The sequence below is a fragment of the Panicum hallii genome, chromosome 8, assembly GCF_002211085.1.
Source record: "Panicum hallii strain FIL2 chromosome 8, PHallii_v3.1, whole genome shotgun sequence".
NCBI lineage: Eukaryota > Viridiplantae > Streptophyta > Magnoliopsida > Poales > Poaceae > Panicum > Panicum hallii.
In genome coordinates, this window is record NC_038049.1 from 1,013,088 (window position 1) to 1,027,401 (window position 14,314).

Consider the following 14,314-nt stretch of genomic DNA (forward strand, 5'->3'; position numbering starts at 1 on the left):
GAGCCCTTTCCTCCTCCTTCCTTCTCAAGTCTCAGGGAGAACATCTTCCCCATCCGTCATCAGTTCATCACCAAATTAAACATCAAGGCCACCACCACCTTGCTTATATATGGGCCCTAAGCAAGATCGCCGGCGGTCCGTGGCGAACGGGACGGCGTCGAGGAAGGAGACGAATAAGGTGGTGCACTACCGGGAGTGCCAGCGCAACCACGCGGCGGCCATCGGCGGGTACGCCGTGGACGGGTGCCGGGAGTTCATGGCGTCGGGCGCGGAGGGCACGGCGGCGGCGCTGATGTGCGCCGCCTGCGGGTGCCACCGCAGCTTCCACAGGCGCGAGGTGGAGGCCGACTTGGACTGCTCCTCCACCACCACCTCCGGCTGAATTATTACCAGTGCTTGCTGGCCTGTTTGCTTGCACATACATGTGAGCTAGCTGCAGATGGTGAGGTGAGGGTGGGATCGATCGATCGATCATGGGTGGCAAAGGCATTGGAATGATTGGTAGGTGCATTATATTCAACCGTATATGGACCAATATTTGTTTTCTTCTTCTTTTTTTGGGCCCCTTTTGGCCGTGAATTTGCAGTAAAACTTATGTATGTGTGTTGATGGTTGGAATATGGTGCCTGTAACTGATGTGCATGTATATAGTCAAAGTGCTTTACTTGTTGTTGCCGTACGTATAGAAGTGCATCATGTGCTTCTTGCTTGGGACCTGTGTCCCTGTAGTCTAAACAAATTAACTTGAATTTTCCTCGATGATTCTGCATTATTACTTGCTTGGTGCTTTTGTTCTTGTGGCCTGCTTTGTTTTCCCTCCCTCCACTGCGATGGTTGGTGCGGATTGTCGGAGCACCATTGATCTAGTTAATGCCTTTTTTTTCTTTTCCATGAATCAGTCCACTTTGTTTTGTTTAGTCGAATTATATATCTATATCTATATGTATAGATGGTTCGTCATCACGCTCATCTTCATGGATGAGATTATAAAATTGCGAGATCGAGAAATGGTATTAATTTATATCGGGTGGGGGCACATGATTATTCTCTGGATGGTCCATGGTCGCCCATTTAATCTGTCAGTCAATTTCATGGTATCTAGCCCTGCCTGCTGTGGAAGCAGGCTAACGATCCGGTGGAATCGGAAAAGTGAGGTACTGTGCTTGTGCCGGAGGCACTTGATGCAGGTTGCTGTCAGATAATGTCAACACTATATCGCCGACGTATCCTGGCATCGATCATTTTCAGTTGGTTCACTGCTGCCATGGATCGGCTTGCCGTATGCAATGCATTCTATAGTTGCCAGCTCCAGCTAGCTTGCTTGCTCCTCCTCTCCTAGTGTGTGCTGGGCTGGGACCCCGGTCGTCGTCGTCCCCATCCATCCATCTTGAAGCCTGCTGCTATCCAAACAAAAACCTCGTAGAAAATGTCGTCTATTGCACCCCGCCTATACATCAAACGTAAGATAGATAAGCAAGTTATCTTCCAGCCCACCAAAGGTCCACTGCTCATCTTCTTCCTCTACTCCGTTCCACATCGCCCCCGCCCTGCCCCATCGTGCCGCCTCCATCGCAGCCACGGGCGCCTCACCGTCGCCGCGGCTGCCCCGCTGTGCCCTCCCTACCCCTTCCTCCACCCGCGGCCGAGCCGCCTTACCGCCCCGCCTAGCTCCCACCGCCGCCGTATGGGTCCGTCCGCGCCGCCGCCGCCACGACTGTGTTGCTCGTTGCTCCCGCCGCCGACCCCGCCCATCCGTCTCGCCCACCACCACCGCCGGACCAACCGACCGCTCCAAGCTCCTTCTAAGGCTGCGGACACATGAGAGGCCCCACCCCCCGAACCCGAACCCTAAGACCCCCAGCGACGGCTCCGCCGCTCCGGCATAAAGGAGAAAGACGCATGGAGGAGGAAGGAAGAAGAGGATCCGATAGCTCACAGTGGTTGCACGAATTGCAAACCCCGGAAGATGAGTGGGCTTCCTACCCTCCGGAAGATATATAGGATCTACCCAGCCAAAGTGTTTCCAGCGCAAATATTTATTTTGGCCCAAAAGCTTTCTGGTCCGACATTAACTGGGCCAAGCCCATCACGCCGATGCCAATGTGCAGCCCACGAGTCACACTCTGTGTGTTTTGGAATGCGCTGGATCCCCCAAAATCCGTCAACTGGCGGGGCCTTCCCTCCCAAAACGAAATTCCAAATTCGATCGCCCGCGCGCCCTCACAAATCCATCCAAGCCCCCTCCCTTTCCTACTCCAGATCCCCATCTCCCAATCCTTCCGAGTTCCTCCAACAATTCCCCACGCCTCGATCCCCCGATTGATGCAGCGCCGGCCATGGTGCGCGAGCTCCGCGTCGACTCCTTCTACGCGCGCCTCCGCGCCGCCGCCTCGGCCGCCGCCGCGGGCTCCTCCTCCCCGCTCCTGATCCTCCCCTCCGCCGCCGACGCCGACTCGCTCTGCGCCGTCAGGGTCCTCGCCCACGTCCTCTCCGCCGACTCCATCCGCTTCTCCATCTACCCCGTCGCCTCCGCCGCCAGGGCCAGGGACCTCCTCGCCTCCTTCTCCGCCGCCGCCCCGCTCTGCTGCCTCCTTGTCAACTGGGGCGCGCACCGCGACCTCCGACGGGTCCTGCCCCCCGCCGCAACCGCATTCGTCGTCGACTCCCACCGCCCCGTCCACCTCCACAACCTCTGCGCGCACAACGACCGCGTCGTTGTGCTCTTCGCCGCCGACGACGAGCACACCGCGGATCTCTCCTACGACTTCGACCTCTCCTCACTCGCCGACGCCTCCGACCTCGCAGCGGAGGGGGACGCCGACGACCACCTCCGCGTCCCTCTCGAGGACGACGACGACGACTCCGATGCCTCGGAGTCCGAATCCGACGCCGAGGACGGCGGCGGCAGGAGGAAGCGGCGGCGGCTCTCCGACGACGCGGAGGCGGTAGGCGGAGATCCCGTGAGGCTCTTCGCCAAGCTGCGCCGGGAGTATTACCGCCTCGGCACCTTCCACGGCAAGCCGTCGGGGTGCCTCATGTACGACCTCGCCCACGCGCTGCGAAAGAACACCAACGAGCTCCTCTGGCTCGCCTGCGTCGCCCTCACGGACCAGTTCGTCCACGACCGCATCACCAACGAGCGCTACCAGGCCGCCGTCATGGAGCTCGAGCAGCACATCAACGGCTCAGGCAACCTCGACCCCTCAGGCGTCGGCTCCGTTGTCACGCTCAAGGACGGCACCAAGATCCGGGCGCCGGAGACCTCCCGCATCGCATATGAGGACGAGCCCAGGCTCATGCTGCTGCGGGAGTGGAGCTTGTTCGACTCCATGCTCTGCTCCTCCTATGTCGCCACCAAGCTCAAGACGTGGAGTGACAATGGTCTCAAGAAGCTCAAGCTACTGCTGGCGAGGATGGGATTCCCCCTTGCCGACTGCCAAAAGAACTTCCAGTACATGAGCATGGAGGTCAAGCGCAAGATGAGGGATGAGTTTGACCGCTTCCTGCCTGAGTATGGGCTCACTGAGTTCTACTACCGGAGCTTCTTGAGAGTGCACGGTTACAGGTCTAAAGTTTCTGCTGCAGATGTTGTGTATGGTGTCACAGCTTTGCTCGAATCTCTAAATTCCGAGTCCAAGGATTCGAAGGAGTCTTCAGCCGCTGAGCAGTTTTGGATTGCTTACTCTGCATTGTCACTGAGCAATGTTGATCAGTTGCGGAAAGGGATGCAATCTGCAATTGAAATACAGAGGGCAATATTGAGGCAGGGAAGCTCGGCAATTACTAAGACGGGGTTTATACGGAGCGCCAAGAAGTTCCGGTGGGTGAAGCTTGATGACCCTGTCGACACTAACAAGCTTTGCCACCCTCAAGCCCTTACCAAGTTCTGCTTCTTTCTGATGGATGCACTGAAGGAAAGGGGAGCGAGGATGAAGCCACTAATCTGTGCTTGCTTGGCAAAGGAGCCGGAGAAGGTGCTGGTTGTCGGGGTATGTGGGAAGCCAAGACTTGGGGCTGTTCAGGGCAATGCGTTTGGAAATGCGTTCAGGACAGCTGCAGAGGAGATTGGCGCAGACTATTTCCATGACATGTTTGAGTCATCATGGATTGTTCTGGATGTTGTTGCTGTCAGTTCTTTCATGATTCGGTTAACGGAGAAGCTATGATCAAATAGCATGAGCTTGTAAATGCAGATGGTTCTTCCATGTTCCAAGATGCAAGGCTCAGGCATGATTCTCTATGAATAAAGGTGCTTGTGGGCAGGTGGTACATGCCATGAGTTTTCCTAAATACCAGTCCACCGGCCATTTCACTAACATAGTGAAAGCAGCCTGACAAGCATTCTGCTTTGCGAAGTTTGAGCTGCTGACTGATCATGACTTCAGAAACTGAGAAGAGGATTTTCTTCTGTTTTAACTCCCCCATTAGCAAATGATAGATCTACAGATCAGATGCAAACCTGATTCTAACGTAGAGGGGGGAAGGTACATTTGTTTACTGTTTTACTTTATCTGATGTAATGGATGTTTGTATCTGTATCTGCACAAACATGCTTGTGGACATTTGCTGTATTCAATTCTGTTCTGTATCACCAAGTGTCTTGAAATTCTTTTGAGTTTATAACAAGCTCCTTTATATAGTGTCTGAGCCTGCTCTAATTTGCACAAACTACAAAACCATCTTAGGAGCAGCTATGTTCTTGTCTGTTACAAATAATGCTGAAGCAAGGAAGTGGTCACTTTAAAACTTTTTCAGTGTTGATGGCTGTAAATCTGTACCATGTTGTTCGCGATATTTTTAGTGCTTCAACAAATTTCCACAGTTGATCTTTGTACAAATATATATCCGGTGTCATCTCCTGGACCTGATAGTTCAGGTAACTTAGCAATACGATCTGTACTTCCTCAATGCCGTGAACAAGTGCTCCTGAGGAACTAATATGTTTTATACAGTGAAGAAGGTGCTGATTTGTAACAAAGTACTATGGTTTTTGTAGAGTGCTTTGAATTGATGCCGGTAGCACCATAACCTTATGACATGTTCAATTTAGTTTGGGTTTCCCTCTTCCTCTTACTGGAAGTGTTTTGCTTGTAAGTTGAAAGCTTTTGTTTATTTGCAGTGATTTTCATTCTTTGCTGCAAGTATACTTCTGCACTATGAAGTAATGCTAGGGTTTTCTGGACTGGGTTGTAATAATAAACCGTGGGCTTTATAAATTCTGGACCTATGTTGAAGTCCAAATGGTCTTAGAAACTGTTTGGGCTGTGAACAGGGACTGCAGGACGGCCCATTTTTCCATTTTCCCTGCTAATTTCTGGAGATCGAAATGACTAAAATTGATTTCATCCACATGTTTCAGATGGCGGTTGTCAATGCTGTTGGACACAGGCATGTCTGATTATGCAACTGCCTCTGGCTTTCACTACCATACCATGTTGTTACCAATCCGTTGCACCTGCATTGTGTCGTTGTGTCTGTTTTGTAAGTCACCCTCCTTTCTGGACACCTGCTTGATTTTTGTTGATACCAATAAGGATCGCTTTCATTAGGTTATCATTAATCATTATTATGCATCACTAGCTAAACATCACACTTTACTGGGCATCTAAGGAAAGTGAATTTCTCTGCATTTTTACTAATCTTCTTCAATAATTCATCTTCCCTTCAGTCAACATTCTTTTTTAAAAAAATCCTCCCTCTCATAAAACACTACCCAAATGGTTTCCAACCTAACAGCTAGCAAGCACAATTTTCCAATGCCTATCTCATGTTTTCCTGTATTTAGGTGTAATGATGATGTCCAATCCAACGTTGATCAAGGTTGACGGTTGCTGGAAAACTGTTTAACTAGATGTTGGTGCATAGATGTCGGCTTCATAGACAATTGAATCTTTGATGATGACTTCACATCCACCTATATATTGTGTTCTGTTACTCTGTCCAGCTGTCCTTTGGTCGATTTTCTTGTTGAAAAGAGTGTCATGTGCTGTTTCTATTGGATAGCATCAATTTGATCGCAACCAGCGAATAATTTTGGACCGTATCTTCAACTGAGAGCTTTGCCTGTACAGTTTAGATTACATCAGTCAGATATGCCCCTTTCTCTTACACAATCCACATCGAACTTGTTGCCTAGAGCGCCCTGGGGTTTTCATTGTGGTTCAACAACCTATTGACTGCTGTTCTTCTTTCGGTTAAATTGGTCATTTTCAATCATGGAAATTGTAAATTGATCGTCTAATCTGATGGTACTTTTATCCCTGTACGAATTGCAGAAAACTAGTGTGGTCCTATGCTAATTCGTTAAAACCAGCATAATTATGTGCCATGCTTTCCTTAAAATTCTGGTTGATGGGGCACATAAGCCTACTGTAAATTGTCATGACTTGCTAGTCCATACTGCGCTCCTACGTCCTTATATACCTTGCTTTCTACATGAACATAAATATATATTAAAGCATCAAGAGCCTAAAACAGCTTTCACTCAAATTTGAAAGTACATGAGAAGTTTACATAAAAATATTTTGCTTGATAAAGTGGTGTGAATATTGAGCATTTTGAATCGTCCACAATTCATTAAGCCAAATAAATATTTGCTCTAGTTTATCTTGATCTCAAAAATAAATTTAACTAGCACTTTCTGTCAATTTTTTGTTACCGTTGTGACTTGTGATCATTGTTAATTGGTAATCATCCATCATATCCTTTCTTATCTCAATATTTATAATCAATTGATGGTCCTGTGATGACAAATTCATATTATTTTCCTAACTTGCAGTGTGCAGATACCAGATAGTGCTGTCCACCAATCTTTAATTTGAATATACAGATGACACTAAGTTGTGCCAAATGGCTTCATCAGCTCTCTGTTTGCCATCTGCATTGGAGGTTAAGTCTTGACACATTATCTGGATAACATAGCAGGCAATGTGGCATTCTCATAACCTCTTTAATACCATATCAAGCCTATTAATTGTGCTCTAGTGGGGAAATCCTGCATTTAATAATTGGTTATGGGATGATGTCATATATGCTTATGAAGGGTGACAAATAAGCACGGCTATGATGATGATGTAGTTATACTGCTTTGTTGCCTCAATATACATCAACGAATCACATATATTGATTCTCAAACAGAATGATCCTGTATTTGACAGTTATCAAGTGGAAGATATGCGGTGAACAATTTATGGGGTGAACAATTTATGGCAGTGAAGTTCGCTAGTGTAGCCTGGATAATTAGAAAGTTCTAACTTATCTACAATTCTAGTTTATATATAAGTGTTATGTACTAAATTTCTAAACACAATTCTTAAGCAAGAAATATTTGTTTGCATATGCACTAGTATAGGTTAGTAGCTTTCATTTATTTTCTGAATTCTGATAACATCAACCTGTGTATTGTCTACAATTCTCCTGGTCACTAGGGTTTAGGGTCCCTTCTACTCAGCTATATCTAGAAACTATTCTTCTGAAATTGAGAAAAAAAGTTCTACCAAGAGCTTGGTATTGTTAATGTTCTCATGACAAGACAGTGGTCGTAACAGGACTAGTTAGTCTTAGTTGAAGGCAATGGCTGCAGAGGTCTTAAAAACAAAAGAACTGGCTGGCTGAGGCTTGAGGTGGTCCTTGACTCCTTGTGGTTGTGGAGTCTTGTTAGTAGTTGGGAGGTAGCTACTAACTTTGTGATTATGCTGTACAAATGTAGTCCTATGTGAACCAAGATAAGAACAAGTTAAAGACTGTGAGAACCGCTCAATTTAACATCATTTTAAGCGGACCGCCGGTCCTTATCATGAAGATGAGGACTAACACGCGCTCGCACTAATGGCATGCCACGGTTTAATCCACATCTAAATTTTAAAGGACCAACCCATCATTCGCCAAAAATAATGTCAAAATCCGGTAGTCCCGGTATGTGCTCCACCATATGCCTAAGATCATGCATACACACATACCGTCATAAGCACACACCGATGGTCCACAAAGAGCAAGTTTTAATACAAAGCTAAACAACTAGTCATTACAAGAGTAATATAGAGGAAGGTTCCAAATATGAAATTTAAAGGTTCAAATACGAGATATAAGCCTTGGGCTCACAGTTAACATTAGAGAGGGGTATAAACCATAAAGTTTAATGTTCAAAATGATATCCCCAAAATAAAAGCGCAGCGGAAAACATAACGAGATAGAAACAATGGCATCTTGCTTAAGGACACCATCATATCCACATCGGTCTACTCCTCACCCGCGTCGGATTCGGCGGGGTAGAAGTGGCCAAACACCACATCCGGCTCACCTGCAACTTAGTTAACAAAGCAACATGAGTACAAAAGGTACTCGCAAGACTTACGTGAATAAATAATAACCAAGGATTATACACATGAAGGCTCACAAAAATAAGGCTTTAAGGTTAAGTAATATTAAATAAGCATGAACTCCCTAATTTCACCACCTAGCTTCCTAGTATCTTAATTAACTTGCCCAACCCACCTCGAGTTTCAGTTAATTGAATCATCCAACCACTATGCATCATAAGGAGGTAATATGCGCCCATCCAACAAAACCGATACTTCTAAGATTACATTGGAAAATTGAGCTTGCTCATGACCGAGAGCGCGGCAATTCGAATTGATTGGTTAACCTTGTAAGGGTGTACTTCTTTACCCACGTGACACAAGGACCATGCGACTCACTCAACCGATCACGTCGAGCAAGGGGGTACTCGCATCAACCTTTCCCGATAAGTTTCAACCGTTGAACATCATGCCTAACTTGCGCAGAGAGTTACTTAGATCCACCGGGGACACCCCTAAGCCTCTCTACAAAACCCTATGGCCACGCATCTAGGACCGTGCATCAAAGATTAGAACTAGAAGGTAATCGGTTTATCCACCCCATGAATGGATATGTGGTAGTACAATAAGTGCTCAAATCCGAGGTCATCCACGAACGGTCCTTAACCGATTCAAGTGGACTATGCCTCTGAGACTCCTTTCTCTAGGTCCTATCTTCCGCTTGAATCATGACATAACTTCCCAAATAAACCTTTCCGAACTTCCAACATTTAAACCGAATAAGCGCGAACATAGCTAAAAGTGGTGTAGTGAGCAAAATGACCCTATTCCAATATTTCTTGCAAATTAAAAACCAACTCTAAGCATGGCTAAGCATTTGCTTGATCAATTAGTTGTTAACTACACGTGTCAAGGACATGAAAGTAAAAGCAAGGAAATTCATAGCATGAAATTAGGATTGACGATGCAATAGATAACCATATAGCATATACATATATACCCCAATGAGATAACTAAATCTAATCAAGTTAAGAGGGTCAAGGAATCATGCTTAGCTGCTTGCCTTGGTTATCTTCTTTCTCAACGACAAACTCGGCTCCCGGCTCGGTTTCGACGGTCTCGGCGGGCTCAACGGGTTCGTCCTCCGGCGTTTCGGTCACTATAATGCATGAATGAGATGTATGCATTAGAATGATACCGATGATGTGAAAATGATGTGGTATGTATGATATGAAATAGAAGAAAAATATCACTCCAAACAAGGAAGCAATACAAATGATAAGGACAAGGAAACTCGATCACTGCACTTTAATCATAGGGACCAATAAGCGAAATTTGCTCAACAAAGTACTTAACAAGCATAAATCATAATTTAAATTATACACACTGGGAATCTCAAAAGGAGCTCATGAGAGTTGAATTTGCAGCAAAATTATTTTTATAGAATTACTTATGCATTTTCCAACCTTCAGCTGCCCTACACAAGTTAAATCTTAAAAGGCATGCAAAACATTCCCATAAATTCACAGAGAATTACCAGGGAGCATATACATGAAAAAAAGGTAACAGAAGTGGTTTTGCCATTTTATCGCTTTTCAAACCTAAGTTATGAAATTAATAAGCTTGTAGGGTAGAAAACTAATAAACACACTAAACCCTGCCAAACAGCCTAGGGTCATTTATACAAGTTGCACCATTAGATAGAGAATTTCACAAGGAATCTAACAAGATTTAATTTGGCATTTTTAGAGCAACACACAGCAAGTTAAGCAATTAACTTGATTTAGAAAGAATAAAATATAACTTAAAGCACAAGACTCTAACATGCTCAACCATAATTTTTCCTGGTAGATCTATCACAGAGCAAACAAACAAAATTAAGTTTCACCATTTTTGGATATCTATACAATTTTCTAGACATTTTACAAAATCACAGCATAACTTAATAGAAGAAAACAGGCAGAAACCGCTAGATCCACCCGGATCTAGCGCTCCTGGGCGACGACAGGCGGGCCTAGGCTGCCAGCCCTGCCCAGGCGGAGTCAAGGCCAGCCGCAGGCCTTGACTCGCCACGGGGCGCGGCCAGCGCACGCCTGCGACGCGGCCCGTGCGTGAACGCGTGCGCGCACGCGGCACGACGTCGCGGCAGCGATGGGGACGGCACGGCCCGAGGCGCGAACGGGGCGGAGGCACGCGCGCACGAGCTGAGGGGTGTGACGGGGAAGCTCACCCGCAGCAGCGACGGGCGGAGCGAGGCGGTGAGCGGCGGCGCAGCGAGGAGCGGCGGCGGTGGAGGGAGGCGCGTGCCGGGAAGCGGTTGCGGGCGGGGAGAGAGGCGGCGGAGGGTTGGGACCGGGTGCGGAGGAGGAGGGGGTGGTGCACGCCCGCGGAATCGAACGTGGGCTCACTAGCAGCGGCGGATGGCGGCTGCCGGTGGAGCGGAGGGGAGAGGAAGCGAGCTGCTAGGGTTTGGCCGGGGGAAGGGAAACATCGCGTTTGAAAGGGGAAGGAGAGGAGGCGAGCGGGCGGCCGCGGGTCAATTCCCGCCCGAGGCCACGCTGGCCAACCGGCGGGCGTCGAAACGCCGCCGCCGCGCGGCCGGCCAACGGGCAGGCGCGCGAGGAAGACGGAGGGAGGGTCTGACGGGTGGGGCCGGGGGCGCTTGAGAGGCTGACGGGTGGGGCCGGCAGGAAAATAACCGAAAAAGCAAAGCTCTAAATTCTAAATTCGAAAACTGCTACTTCCCGGGCTCCAAAATTTCCCAAATGTTTACTGGAGCAAGATCACACTACCAAGAACACAATGTAACAACAAACACTCAAAAGGATATTAAAGATTTCTCACAAAAATTCGAGCAAAACCATAGTTTTCCAATTTTCCAAGAATTTTATGGCTCGGGTTAAATATCCACTAATTCTCAAAAATTATTCAAAATTCAACATTTGAAATATAATATTTGAATAAAATGTTTGGGGGCATCTCCACATAGAAAAATTTGAACTTGTTTCACAACATTCATTCACACCAAGCAAGGAAAAATAAATTTCTCAATAAAAAAATGCACATGATGGTTGATTATGATTGGATGATGCTCATGATGATATCATTTAAATTTTTAACCATGTTAATTAAGTTTTGGGTCGTGACAAAGACTTCTGTAAACCTGTTTTTGCCAATCTTTTGAACAAATAGCGCAAGTGCAAGTTGTTCTATAGTAAAAGATAAATAATACTATCTTTTTTCTGCAGCAGCTGTTTCACTTTTAGTCACAGATTCCTGCAGTAATTCTTTATTTTATTTAGCAACCTCGAGTTATGCTGTTAAAGATCATGTGCTTTTGTAATATTCCCTCTTTATAGCTCACCATATAGTTCCCAGGAACTGGAATGCTATTGTCAATTCTTTGATATATTAAGTTTCCAGAATGCACATTTATTTGTGTGTTTTTCACTTTTCTCTTCCATGAACACATAGTTTTGCAGATACTGGAAAAGCTAAAATATGACTGTGTTATCTTCCTTATTTTCTCCCTTTTATTTTATTTGTCAAAATACATGCTTCTCTTGTTAACAAGTCAATCTTCTGTGACACTGCAACAATAGTTTACATGTATATGTGACTTTATGCATAAACATAATCCTGCATTGACAATATGGGAATAAAAGAGAAACTGTGCGATTTCTTTACATGATACATTAAGTAAATAGTAGTTTTTGAAATAATCATTACATCAAGCCACTTAACTGACTAAAATTGTTTTGGCTGGTGATAAAAAGCTTAGGCCTGTTTTCATCAGGTGTACTGCAGACTCACATAAAAAACCTTGTCACAGTTCTCTGAATCTGGACTGGAAAGTGTTTTTGTGTTAACTGAAATTCTTATTCAATTCAAATATTCATGGGTGATACTATTCAGGTCGTCAGATCTTTCCTTTTCTTTTGTACATCATCTGTCTATTAAAGAGCAATTAAAGAACTGATGATGACACTATCCGTATGCTACAGAATGTGTCACACTCAGACGACTTGTATTTCTTGCTCCTGAGGCAGGGTATCATGTATTGGGGCCCACCTGGTGTTAATGAGGTCCAGCTTTGAGTCTATTGCCTTTGGCAGAAATAATAGCGATGGCAACTCATGTCTGTCAACCAACAATGTCATATGGAATGTGCACTTTGGACATAAGACCAACGCAGGCATCAGAACAAGGACCCATGCTTGCAGAAGTGGTATAGGTCCGCATGAAGAGAACAGTTGAAGCCTCCGCATATAAAGACTCCTTTTCCAGCTGGTGATTATGGGCTCTAAGGTAAAATCTTTGCACAAGAGACTTCAGAATTCTTTAGGACCAATATTCGGGCTGCAACTGGAACGGTTTTCACATCCTTTGGTTCCATAACCGAGGATTGATTTTGCCTGTTATGGAAACAGATATATAAACAACTTTTCGACGAAACTAACAACTTATCCGTATTACTATGCTGCAAGAAGTTTACTGAAAGGCAGTGGAGCTTCATCCAGAGGTAACATGAATTGACCTTTCATACTTAATCCCTACCTGCGGGTTGGTTGTGCTGGCACATTCTTCCATTGGTGTGGTTCAATTACACGTGAGCCCTATGGTCCTGCCTTGGTCCCTCCTTTATAGTGATGGCTATACCGGGATTAGATGTATGCTTCTAATCGATGCGTGTTGTGCTTTGCAGATACGTATGTAGTTACTGGATGCTTTTGCATATATGAATTAAACATGCAGCTATCATTGCCTTGCCTTTAATCACAGATACAGCATATGCAGATGAAGTTTGATTTAAGTTCAGCTGGTATTTCATATTTCTTAGTTTCAATCGCTGCAGAGTGTGCTAGCCGCTAGCATTGCTTCCCCCCCCCCCCCCCCCCCGGCTTGATGCAAATGGCCACCGCTCCCAGTCACCTTTTTTGGCGCGACAGAAGGTTGTCCTCCTTCCATTTGGTTGAAAACTTAATGACATCAGTTATAGAGACTATGACTGGACTGAACATTCCTAGTTGTGGTTGGTATAGGACAAAGTTTCAACGTTATATGCTGATATGATCTCTGGTCCAGCTCTACCTGATCCGAGACATGCATATATCTGCACCAAGCAAGCTGGGTCAGGCGTTCCGTACTCAGGTGTGCAACATCGTGATTCTGGCGACAGGCTAGGCGTTGTACAGGCAGAACAATCAAAGCCTGAGACGTCATCTAGCTACTTACACTTCCTCTGAGGTTTTGCTCTCATCTAACGATCAATATGCCATCTGAAAATTGCATGTTTTGAACAAAAAGAAATCTACCATTGACTTGTGAAGTTTGCACACTGCCGTTTGTCGTACTCCTATATATCTATAATGAAGTTTGTTGCACACTGCATGTTTTAAACATCCCCTGTATACTGACGTCAGCATTTTTAGTTCTACCTTTGGATTTAATTCGATATGTTACTAACTAGCAATGCATTTCCAATTATGCTGATGGTTTGCTAGGCACCAGCTATGCCAATATTTTGAACCATGCTTGCAAATTTGTATTATTTTCCATTGAAATCCTATTGCATACATACTTTAACACTTGTTCAATTTTCCATGGAAGCATTAAAGCATTTGAAAGGAAAAGAAATGATTTGTGCAACATGAATGGGGCCTTGGGGGTGGGGGAATAACATAAAATCGGGAGTTGGTTTTCTTTGTGCACTAAATGTGATCAGGGACCATCTGCTTGCCCATTGAGACTTGCAATTACTTCACCTCTCTTCTGCTTCTATATAGCCAAAATGCCAAATTAAGTCTACACTCCATGCATTCGTTCGTTACTTTATTTCTCTTTTTTTCTCGTTTGACTGTACAAAAGAAGTATGGCAGGAAGTCATGGCAAAGTTGTCCGTGCCATGCTTGCTAGACACAAGTACATAGAAACTTTCTCTGATCTGGACACAAGGAAATAATCCTGCTTCTCTATTAATGGAAATACAAGTCAAATGCTCCATAGACTGAACTAGA

The 14,314-nt window shown here is 45.5% G+C and overlaps 2 protein-coding genes across 2 annotated transcripts; both read left to right on the forward strand.

Moving 5' to 3' along the window:
- Positions 1-642, forward strand: LOC112902893 (mini zinc finger protein 1-like). Its single transcript, XM_025972084.1, has one exon. It carries the CDS (start codon positions 110-112, stop codon positions 380-382), a length of 273 nt encoding a protein of 90 aa, XP_025827869.1. The 5' UTR covers positions 1-109; the 3' UTR covers positions 383-642.
- A 1,205-nt stretch (positions 643-1,847) lies between these two features.
- On the forward strand, positions 1,848-4,576 carry LOC112903066 (cell division control protein 45 homolog). Its single transcript, XM_025972274.1, has one exon. The coding sequence runs from the start codon at positions 2,337-2,339 to the stop codon at positions 4,164-4,166; it is 1,830 nt and encodes a 609-aa protein (XP_025828059.1). The 5' UTR covers positions 1,848-2,336; the 3' UTR covers positions 4,167-4,576.
- Positions 4,577-14,314: the final 9,738 nt, after the last annotated feature.